The sequence below is a fragment of the Mustelus asterias genome, chromosome 1 (genome assembly GCF_964213995.1).
Source record: "Mustelus asterias chromosome 1, sMusAst1.hap1.1, whole genome shotgun sequence".
Classification (NCBI taxonomy): Eukaryota; Metazoa; Chordata; class Chondrichthyes; order Carcharhiniformes; family Triakidae; genus Mustelus; species Mustelus asterias.
This window is the reverse complement of record NC_135801.1, coordinates 131,468,360-131,480,427: the sequence shown is the minus strand read 5'-3', so window position 1 is coordinate 131,480,427 and position 12,068 is coordinate 131,468,360. Positions and strand designations below refer to the sequence as shown.

The 12,068-nt window shown below is 39.5% G+C and overlaps 1 protein-coding gene across 9 annotated transcripts in view; it reads right to left on the bottom strand.

Moving 5' to 3' along the window:
• il6st (interleukin 6 cytokine family signal transduce) overlaps positions 1–12,068 on the bottom strand; it is a 71,729-nt gene that overhangs the window by 33,396 nt on the left and 26,265 nt on the right. For 6 of the 9 annotated variants that reach the window (XR_013498559.1, XM_078218991.1, XM_078218983.1 and 3 more), the window contains 2 exons: positions 3,794–3,880; positions 2,182–2,490 (listed from right to left, as the gene is read on the bottom strand). Coding sequence is in view for 8 of the 9 variants with exons in the window: in XM_078218954.1 (XP_078075080.1) it covers positions 2,182–2,490; positions 3,794–3,880 (396 nt within the window). In the remaining variant the exon portion in view is untranslated. Of the gene's footprint in view, positions 1–2,181; positions 2,491–3,793; positions 3,881–6,096; positions 6,153–12,068 lie in introns of those variants that run through there. The other 3 variants (XM_078219017.1, XM_078218968.1, XM_078219008.1) reach the window with 2 other exon arrangements.

Sequence of the window (12,068 nt, the reverse complement as noted above, 5' to 3'; positions counted from 1 at the left end):
GAGGTTGAATACAGATCACGGTCTGTAGTTTGAAGATGTCTGCTCACTTTGTGAAATATTTAAATCAAAATAGTTTTTAAATTTAGAAAAATGTGCAAAACAATTTAATACATTCATTTTTATTAGCTTCTATTCACTTGAATCTTTAAGGTAAACACCAACCTCATCTATGAAGAGATTTAGCAAGACCAGGAAAGAAAGGGATTTTATTCTAAGCACTGACTTTCGGATGAAACTCCACCCCCAGCCATGTTAGGAAAACAGAGCACTCAGTCAAATTAAGAGCTAGCAAATGGTTAGTCAATTTTTACTGGTATGTGTTTATTCAGGATAGAACTAATATTTATTTTTGAAATAGCCTACTGGACTGTGACTGTTGCATTGGAACAGATTTATCAAAAGCTGTAGGAACAGAGATGGATGGTGTTTTGCGAACATAAAACAAAAATTAAAATATTTCCCTTAAATGACAAAACGTCAGCAATTTCTTACTATGAATCACCTCTGACATCACTTGATAATATGAAGCACAGTCACTGAATTTAACCTTTTAAGAAATTTGCAAATTCCAGATACACCAAAATCTGTGCAATTTTTCATCATTGGGAACAGGAAGAAACCCATAAAATCCCTTCAATTGAATGTAATGGTGTAGGCCAAGCTACTCAAGTGCAAGGTTCTTAGTCATCCATTCAGCGAACTTCCCTAAACTGTTAGCATTTCAACTTTAAACACTGGAAATAGTTTCTGTCACATTTTGGCTTGTTTGGTTGGCAAATGCTGTGACTATGGCATCATTTGGAAATAAATGGGGTTATCTTCTTGTGCACAATTATGGCTTTGTGTTTGAAATCCTTGGATATGCTTTGAAAAGCACGAAGTAGGGAAGAGAGAAAACAAAAATCACAGACCTCAGCCACCATCAAAAATGATTGAGAAGTGTAGGAAAGCAATTAAGCGGAGCATAAACTTGAGCAAAAACTGGGCTGTAAGCTAAGCCCTTCTTATGATACCTGGACAAGCACTGAATGTTTAAATTGTATATGAAAACTATAATAACTAAACTTTGTTATATATAGACACAAGATTTTGACACTGAACTTTAGTTAGGTCCACATTTGGAATATTGCATACAGTTCTGGTCGCCACACTATCAGAAGGACGTGGAGACTTTGGAGAGGGTACAGAAAAGGTTTACCAGGATGTTGCCCAGTTTGGAAAGTATTAGCTATGAGGAGAGATTGGACAAACTTGGTTTGTTTTCACTTGAATGTTGGAGGCTGAGGGGTGACCTGATAGAAGTTTACAAATATATGAGAGGCATGGATAGAATGGATAGTCAGAGTCTTTTTCCCAGGGTAGAAATCTCAATTGCTAGGGGGCATAGGTTTTAAAGGTAAAAGGGAGAAAGTTTAAATGAGATTTGAGGGGAATTTTGTTTTGTTTACAGAGGGTGGCAAGAGCCTGGAATGCACTGCCAGAGGAGGTGGTAGAAGCAGATACAACAGCAATGTTTAAGAAGCATTTTGACAGACACATGTATAGGCAGGGAATAGAGGGATACGGCCCGTGTTTTCTCTCTTCCCCACTTTGTGCTTTCACAAAGCATATCCAAGGACGGCATAGTGGCTAGCACTGCTGCTTCACAGCGCCAGGATCCGGGTTCGATTCCCGGCTAGGGTTACTGTCTGTGTGGAGTTTGCACATCTTCCCCGTGTCTGTATGGGTTTCCTCCGGGTGTTCCGGTTTCCTCCCGCAGTCCAAAGATGTGCGGTTAGGTGGATTGGCCACGCTAAAGTGCTCCTTAGTGTTAGGGGGCCTAGCTAGGGTAAATGCATGGGGCTATGGGGATAGGGCCTGGGTGAGATTGTGGTTGGTGCAAACTCAATGGGCTGAATGGCTTCCTTCTGCACTGTAGGATTCTATGAAAGGCAAAAGGTCTTTCGTTTGAAAGCTGTCATGTGTCAGTGCAGGCTTGGTGAGCTGAAGGGCCTGTTCCTGTGCTGTATTGTTCTTTGATCCTGCCTCCATCCTCACAATCTTTTTATTCTGGTCATGTTAACTCTGGAATGTCTCAGTCTACATAATACCTACTTCTGGAATATTACTTCTCTTGTATCTAAAAATGAGATAGATAGTTAAATTTTCTTTTTATCCCTCTTGTCCACAAAAAATACTTACATCCTGCTGTAATTTGTATTCCAAAGACAGTTGTTGCTTGATCCTCATTGCATTGTACACTGCAGGTCAGAAGTGAACTCTCAGCACTGGAAATGTTCAGCGTTATATTAGACACTGTACTACTGACTGTGTGGTAGAAGTCTTTTGATATTGTATTGCCCTTTAATTTCCAGAATATTTGATTTGCATCTACTTTATTTTCTTTTACAAAGGAATCATTAAGGATGCAGGATGCTTCTAGTTGTGAGCCAAGTGCTATTACTGGTGACTCCGGTATGATGTAGCCATGCCTCGAAATTGAACTGTGTACTAGAGGAAAGAAATGAAACTATTTTAGCAATTACATCTACATGTCACAAAGTAAACCTCTCAACAGTATTTATACACAAAGTAGATTCACCCAAGCTTATTTTTTATTAAGACAGAAATAAAACTGCATATGAAAGGGGGCATAATTTGAAAGGCGAGGCCATCAGAACAAGACCTATTCACTGATTTTCAATCTATTAAATAATATTTTTCATATCTGACTTGATTGTACCTCAGGAAGAAGGTAAATGCAGCACAAAAGACAGAGTTTTGCTGCTTATTGTGGGAAACCAAACACATCCAAATTAATAATTTCCAATTTGGTATAATTCTCCAGACCTCAAGCTCACGAAGTCTGGTCAGAAAAAATGGAAGTTGTTGTATTCAATAATTCTCTTTAATATCTACTTCATTAAATGTTTTGGGCAAGACATCTTGGTGGAATTAAGGTATGTGAAGTTCTGAATTCAAACTGACAGAAAAATCATGATGCAGTTGGTGCTGCTACCATTGGTGCTTTTAAGCTGCTTCCGTGCTGTGGTGAAGGCTAGAGCATCTGAAGATGAGACAGGCAAAGTGACTTCAAAGCCGTTGGCTGTTAAACACTGAAAACATGCTCGGAGAAGGAATCATACGAGTCATGTGAGCCTCTAACTTAGCCATGGTGCAGTCTAGTTTCAATGAACAAGACTTTCCCTACTTGTCAGTTTTGCTAAAGAAGGACTATCTGGCTGTGCACTCATCAGGTTAACCCTAACATGTTGCTGATAGCTCCGGAAATGGATCTGCTGGCTCAGAATGCATTGTTGAACAGTAAAGCACTTGGCTTCAGTTGGGAGGTCAGGTGAGGCAGGATTTTGGATAAGAAACTAGGAGCAGAGTAGCAATCTGACACTGACTGCCACTCCCAAGGAAGCTTAGGCCTGTTCAGGCCATGCTTGGAGTTTGACAAGTCCACATTTGGCTTGTGGTCATATTACTTCAAGTACTTGAGATTCTATGATGACAACACAACTGAATTGGAGCAGAACACCAAGAAAAATTGGGGCCTCCATTCTATATTTCTATCTCCCGTTCTGATGCATGGGCTTGCATTTCCAGCACTGTTACTGAGTGCTAATTCGAATTAATGCATGCATTTAAATGCACTGTGAACAATACCAAAAGCATGACTTTCTGGACAATAAAACACTTGGTTTATCATTGCTTGCAACGCACACACAATCATGACAATTTATTGCCTCAAGTAAATATCAAAATGTAGATAAGCCAAGAGATGTAGCACACATTCTTCTTTACTTACCTGTCCTTAAACATACACTGATTTGTATGTATAGATGTACTATCAACGTTAACCAGCCCCACTCCAGAAACATGATTCTGGCAGCTACTGAAAAATATAAAAAGATTGTCAATTTTGAAATTAACCATGTTACCGCAACATCAAATTTTGATCTTGTCTAAAATTTAGCTAGAGCAAAGATTAATAGCAGTAAGGGATTGGACTAGGTCATGTTCCAACATGCTGCCCATCATTTCAATTCCCTGCCAACCCAACACTATATGAAGAACTAAAAGACTTAAAACGTTAACTCGGCTTTCCTTAGTTTATCATGTTCCTGTACTATATGTCCGCTGTTCTTGTACCAAATTCAACATAAAAAAGTGTCATCACTATTGACTTGCTCCAGGGCAGCTTCAAAAACTTGAGCATTTTATCTATCCATGCCCTTTGCTGGAAAATCACATGATACCAAGAAGGGAGAATTTTCTTTTATTAATCTGGGCAAAATCAGTCTAATTGTGTTTAGAGCTATTTAGTAAATAATAAAAGAGCATTAACCCAGTTAAGACTGCTGGATGACAAATAGGAAAACTTTAAAATAACTGCAGACAATATCTAAGAAATGTAATGTACTAAATCCAAAGAACAGGAAATAATTTCACAGCTTCTCTCATAATACTGTCACCATCTTGCCCAACCACTTTACCAGTCTATAATCTTTTGCAGAATCTTAGCATCTTCCTCAAAGCTTACTTCCCCACCTAGCTTTGTACTGTCATCAAACCGAGATAAGTTATACTTGGTCCCCTTATCTAAGCCATTGATAGATCTCAGTAAACAGATGAGACTGAAGCACTAATCCTTTTGGCACAGCACTTGTTATATCTTGTCATCTCCATGATAACTTATTTGTATTCTTGATTTTCTGTCCATCATCCAATCCTCCAGCACTTTACCGGATGCCTTCTGAAAATCTTAATACATTACCCTCCCCACCCCCAATCAATCAACTGTGCTAGTTGCATTGTCAAAAGGATCTAATAAATTTATCAAACATACCTGCACTTTCATAAAGCCATGTTGACTCTGCTTAATCATAATGTGATTTTCCAAATGCCCTGCTAGCATGTCCATAGTAATATTCTAGCATTTTCCCTATGTCAGGCCTATAGTTCCTGATTTCTCACCCTCTTTTATTGAATGGTGGTGATATTTGCTACCTTCCAAATCACTGGGACCATTCCAGATTAATAGGAATTCTCAAATTTTAAGTCTAATGCAGCCACCAGTCCTGTTAACTTCCTCAGTACTTTTTCTTTACTGAGATTAATTACACTAAACTCTTCATTCTCAGTAAGTCCTTGGTTCCGATTAGGTTATTAATGTCTTCTATGTTATAATTTGTCCCTATAATTTTTTTCTCATTTAATTTCATACCCTAATTTTTCCTTCATCAATTTCTTGGTCATCCTTTGCCAATTTTCATCATCTCATCATCAGACTTGCCTGCATTTTGGCAACCACGTAAACCTCTTCTTTTAATCTATTATCCTCAAGTAGATTTTGTTATCAATGGCCACATTTTTCTAGTGGAGATTTACAAGGTAATGTACATTCATTAAGAACTTTGAATTTCTTAAAATGTATTCCATTAATTTCTCCCATTATAGTTTGTTACAATCCCAGTTGATGTTACAACCGGATGGGAAGATCCGAGAATGGAATACTGGCTCAAAAGGCTGCAACTTCAAAGGACCACTAATTAATTTTAACAACAAGAAAGAAAAATCATTTATTAAACATGAAAAGTCGGATTATTATACAATACTCCCTTACTTCCCCTTGGCTCAACAAATACACAGATTTGAGGATTAACATGGATTACAAAGTACATCTTAAACTACAATAGTCGCATTAATACTCAAAGTCCTTTATAAGCAGACAAGATGACGACGGTCAAAAACACTCTCCTTTCTGAATCGCAAGTGTATGTCTGTGGATGTTTCCTCAGAATTCAACCCAGGTGATTGTCACATGCATGTTTCTAAACTCCACAACCAAAAACAGACTGTAAAATATTGGTTCAAAATGATGCTTTATATTAATGGTTTGCATTCAGGAATCCAGTCCATGTTTTCCAAATGATTCTTTTGAACAGAGCTTCCACACCACTTTTACTAGTGAATCCATTCCAGGATTTCACACCAATCCCTTTCAGGATTTCTTTGCCTTAAAGGCTCCTGCACAAATTCTGAAATCCAGCCATTGACTTACTTGATTATTTCAAATAATGTTTCAAACTGTAGTAATTTCTCACAAACCTTAGAACTATTGCAGATATCTTTCTGGCCTCTCACGATCCAATGCTTTTTCAACTCTGACTTTACTGAACAGTAATCGGTTCTTGTTCCCAGTTTCTTCTCTTCAGTGCTAGACTTTAGAATAACCATTATTCTATAGTAAGACTTTTCTTCTAAAAAGATTTTGATTTATTATTGTTGCATGTATTAGTATTAGTGAAGAGTATTCTTTCTTGCGTGCTATACAGGAGAAGCATACCGTACATAGAGAAGTAAAGAGGAGGGTACAGAATTAAGTGTTACAGACATATCTAGGGTGTTAAAAGCATAGATCAAGAGTAAGAGATAGAATTAGAGAGTATGCTGGACATAGCTTGCAAGAAGTCATCATGCTCCGGCGCCATCTTGAATATATGAAGAGAGATGTTCCTCTTTAGCCTTCTGAAACTAATTGCTTCTAGCAGAGCTGAGAGAGCTGCCTTCTCGCTCTCTCCATATTTCCAACTGCTTTGGCTTCCAGTTAAAACTAAGAACAAAGGAAATCCCTTCAGTTGCTTCGCAACTACATCCTTCTTTATGCTTATTTCTTCTTCACGCCGTAGCACGCTCTAAGCATAACAGAATTCCAGTTGGAACTTAACCAACTCCCACACATACAAACACCTTTGTACAGCATGAATATAGCTATAGGATTTTACCTTTTCAGGCACTGAAACATTATATTAAATCCACTTAAATTATATCTTATTTCTAATGTTTATCAATATAAATCCCTTAAAACTACCTTTGTTCCCTAACAAGCTTGTAATCTAATTTCCCAATCCACCTCTGCCAACTTGCTCCTCGAAATTAAGCAATTGTCTGTCACTTTTAATATTTTAGTTGCAAGCTTAACCATATCATGCTCAAATTTAATATGTAATTCTATCATATAATGATCATTCTACCCAGTGGACCTTTTGCTACAAGGTTACAAATTATCCCTGTGCAGTACAGTACACAACACTAGACCTAAAATAGACTATTCCTGCATTGGTTCCTTGACATACTGTTCTGAAAAAAACTTAGTGAATGCATGAACTCACCCTCCAAATTACTTTTAACTGTTTTGTCCGCCCAATCTATGAGGTTAAAGTCGACTACAATGATTGCATTGCTCGCTACATGATTTTCTGATTTATACACTGTCCAATAATATAATTACGCTCACCCTTGTTATTTCTTAGCTCCAATCATTGCGATTTTCTGGGTTAAGGTCCTTTTTCTCTTCAGCCTTTATCTCACCCATTATCAGAGCAACCCCACATCCTTTTCTAATTTGCTATCTTTTTCTAAAAATTAATTGCCCAAGAATTGGGTTCCCAAACTTGGACTGCAACCACATCTCAGCAACCGCTACTGAATCAAATGCGTTTATCCCAATTCATGCCAATAATCTATCTTGCTATCTCTGAATGCACAAAATACTAATGTTAACATTTTTCTATAACGTTTATATATCAGTCACAAGTAGGCTTATATTAACACTGCAATTAAGTTACTGTGAAAATCCCCTAGTCGCCACACTCCGACACCTGCTCAGGTATACCGAGGGGGAATTTAGCATAGCCAATGCACGTGAGATGTACATGTACATTGTACACGTACATTGTCCAGATGGTGAACAATCACTGAAACAACTCTATGATGACATCAACAAGTTCCATCCCACCATCAGGCTCACCATAGACTACTCTCCGGAATCGGTTGCATTCTTGGACACACGCATCTCCATTAAGGACGGTCACCTCAGCACCTCACTGTACCGCAAGCCCACGGATAACCTCACGATGCTCCACTTCTCCAGCTTCCACCCTAAACACGTTAAAGAAGCCATCCCCTACGGACAAGCCCTCCGTATACACAGGATCTGCTCGGATGAGGAGGATCGCAACAGACACCTCCAGACGCTGAAAGATGCCCTCATAAGAACAGGATATGGCGCTAGACTCATTGATCAACAGTTCCAACGCGCCACAGCGAAAAACTGCACCGACCTCCTCAGAAGACAAACACGGGACACAGTGGACAGAGTACCCTTCGTTGTCCAGTACTTCCCCGGAGCGGAGAAGCCACGGCATCTCCTCCGGAGCCTTCAACATGTCATTGATGAAGACGAACACCTCGCCAAGGCCATCCCCACACCCCCACTTCTTGCCTTCAAACAACCGCACAACCTCAAACAGACCATTGTCCGCAGCAAACTATCCAGCCTTCAGGAGAACAGTGACCAAGACACCACACAACCCTGCCACAGCAACCTCTGCAAGACGTGCCGGATCATCGACACAGATGCCATCATCTCACGTGAGAACACCATCCACCAGGTACACGGTACATACTCTTGCAACTCGGCCAACGTTGTCTACCTGATACGCTGCAAGAAAGGATGTCCCGAGGCATGGTACATTGGGGAAACTATGCAGACGCTGCGACAATGGATGAATGAACACCGCTCGACAATCACCAGGCAAGACTGTTCTCTTCCTGTTGGGGAGCACTTCAGCGGTCACGGGCATTCGGCCTCTGATATTCGGGTAAGCGTTCTCCAAGGCGGCCTTCGCGACACACAACAGCGCAGAGTCGCTGAGCAGAAACTGATAGCCAAGTTCCGCACACACGAGGACGGCCTCAACCGGGATATTGGGTTCATGTCACACTATTTGTAACTCCCACAGTTGCGTGGACCTGCAGAGTTTCACTGGCTGTCTTGTCTGGAGACAATACACATCTTTTTAGCCTGTCTTGATGCTCTCTCCACTCCCATTGTTTTGTTTCTTAAAGACTTGATTAGTTGTAAGTATTTGCATTCCAACCATTATTCATGTAAATTGAGTCTGTGTCTTTATATGCTCTGTTTGTGAACAGAATTCCCACTCACCTGAAGAAGGGGCTTAGAGCTTCGAAAGCTTGTGTGGCTTTTGCTACCAAATAAACCTGTTGGACTTTAACCTGGTGTTGTTAAACTTCTTATTCAGAATTTATCCCAGTCTTCGGGACTATTACTGACTTTTACCTCCTTATACGCTTTTTCTTTCAACTTCATACTCTCCTCAATTTCTTTGGTTAACCATGGTTGGTTTATCCCTCTCAGAATCTTTCCTCCTCATATATTTCAACAAGATCACCTCTCATTCTTCTAAACTCCAAGTATCGGCCCAATTTGTTCAGCCTTTCTTCATAAGATAGGCCTCTAAACCAGGAATGAGTCAAATGCAGCTTCTCTGAATTGCTTCTAATGCAATTGTATCCTTTTTCAAATGAGGCCAAAACTGCACACAGTACTCCAGATGTGGTCTCACCACAGCCCTGTACAGCTGCAGTAAAACTTCTCTACTTTTATATTCCAACCCCTTACTATAAATAACAATGCTTCATTTGCATGATCTTTTTATGACTCATAACATGACATTCAGAATCTTCTGTATCCTCGAGTCTCTCTTCAATATTGCCTTTTTCATTCTTCCTACCAACTTGGAGAAGTCTATTGGTAATGCTTCAGCCATTTTACTTATTACTTCCTCAAAGAAGTCTAACCAATTAAGCAACACAATTGCCCTTTCACAAAATCATGTTGACTATATCTAATCCCATTATGGTTTTCTAAGCATTCTGCTAATGAATTCTAGCAATTTCGCTATGACTGATGTTAGGCTAACTGGCCTATAGTTTACAGCTTTAGGTCTCGCTCCTTTCTTCAATTGAGATCATATTTGCTATTTTCTAATCTGTCGGCACCTTTCCAGAATCTAAAGAATTTCTGAATATGAGAAGCAATGCCTCTATGATTCTGCAGCCACTTATTTTAAAGACCCTAGGATGCAGGCTATGCACCTTTAGATCTAATAGTTTCCCAGCATCATTTTCCTGGTGATAGTGACTGTTAAGTTCCTCCCTCCCATTCGCCTCTGAATTTTCAAGTATGTTTGGGATGTTTTCTGAGACTTCAAGACACAAAATACTTGTTCAATGCCCCTGCCATTTCCTCGTTTTCCATTGTCAATGCCCCAGACTCATTCTCTAGAGGATCAAAACTAGCTTTATTTACTCTTTTTGCATTTAAATACTTGTAGAAACCTTTACTATCTGTTTTATCTTACCAGCTAGTTTTCTCTCATACTATTTATTTTTATAATATGGAGTTGCCAGCATTGGACTGGGGTAGGCACAGTAAGTAGTCTCACAACGCCAGGTTAAAGTCCAACAGGTTTATTTGGTAGCACAAGCTTTCGGAGTGTTGCCCCTTCATCAGGTTTATTTTTATAGTCATTCTTTCCTGCTTTTTAAAATCTGACTTACCACTAATCTTGACAGATTTGTAGTGTTTCTTTAATTTGATATTTTTATTTCGTCACAGGCAATAGACCCTTAGATGTTTTTCATTGGGATAAATCTTTGCTGAGACTTTTATGGAGATATTTAATAATTACTGTCCTACTATTTAATCTAGTTTCCCAGCTCACTTTAGCCAGCTCTGCTTTCATACTCATAGCTACCTTTGTTTAGGTTTAAAACAGTTTTAGATCCACACTTGTCCCCTTTAAACTGAAGTTGAATTTGAATCATGTTATGATTGCTGTCACCTAGAGGCTCCATTACCCTGAGGTTATTGATTAATCCTGTTTCATTACACATTATCTGGCTCCCTGGTTGGCTCTAGAACGTACTGCTCTAAGAAACTGTCCCGAATCCACTTTTATGAATTATTTTCCAGGCTCCTTTGCCAATCTGATTCACCCAATCGAAATATAGATTAAAGTCACCCATGATTATTGCGATGCCCTTCTTACATGCCCCCTTTATTTCTTGCTGTATTAGATTCTACAGTGCATCTACCGTTGGGGGCCTATTAACTAATTGCACAACTGACTGTTACTTTTTCTACTTATCTGTACCCAAACTAATTCTACATCTTGCTCTTTCGAGCCAAAGTAATCTCTCACTATTGCACTAATAACATCCTTGATTACCCTTGAGTACTCCACCTTTTCCTAAATTCCTGTCTCTTCAAAATGTCAAATACCCTTCAACATTCAGGTCCCAGTTGATCTCACAACTGCGTGGTTGCATTGGCTATTAGGCTATGCATAATAATTTCTATCTGTGCTAAATATTCATCCAATTTGTTCTGAATGCTGGTACAGAGCACCTGCAGCAGGTAATTAAGAAGGCAAATGGAATTTTGTCCTTCATTGCTAGAGGGATGGAGTTTAAAAACACCGAGGTTATGTTGCAGCTGTATAAGGTGCTGGTGAGGTCACACCTAGAGTACTGCGTGCAGTTTTGGTCTCCTTACTTGAGAAAGGATATACTGGCACTGGAGGGGATACAGAGGAGATTCATTAAGTTGATTCCGGAGTTGAGAGGGTTGGCTTATGAGGACAGACTGAGTAGACTGGGGTTATACTCATTGGAATTCAGAAGAACGAGGGGAGATCTTTTGGAAACATAAGACTATGAAGGGAATAGATAAGATAGGAGCAGGGAGGCGGTTTCCACTGGCGGGTGAAACTAGAAGGCACAGCCTCAAAATAAGGAAGAGCAGATTTAGGACTGAGTTGAGGAGGAACTTCTTCACCCAAAGGGTTGTGAATCTGTGGAACACCCTGCCCAGTGAAGCATTTGAGGCTACCTCATTGAACGTTAAAGCAAGGATAGATAAAATTTTGAACAGTAAAGGAATTAAGGGTATGGTGAGCGGAGTTGAATCCACGAAAAGATCAACTATGATCTTCTTGAATAGCGGAGCAGGCTCGAGGGGCCAGATAGCCTATTCCTGCTCCTAGTCCTTGTGTTTTTATGTTCTTATTCTTGTCTTTTGCCATTTTTGCGATCTTTGACCTTACCTGCTGCAATTGTAAGTTTTAATGCTGTGTCCCTTCCTTCCACATTCTGGATATCATTACTCAAATTGCTACCCTGCTCTATTATCTAGTTGCTTTCTTTAGATTTAC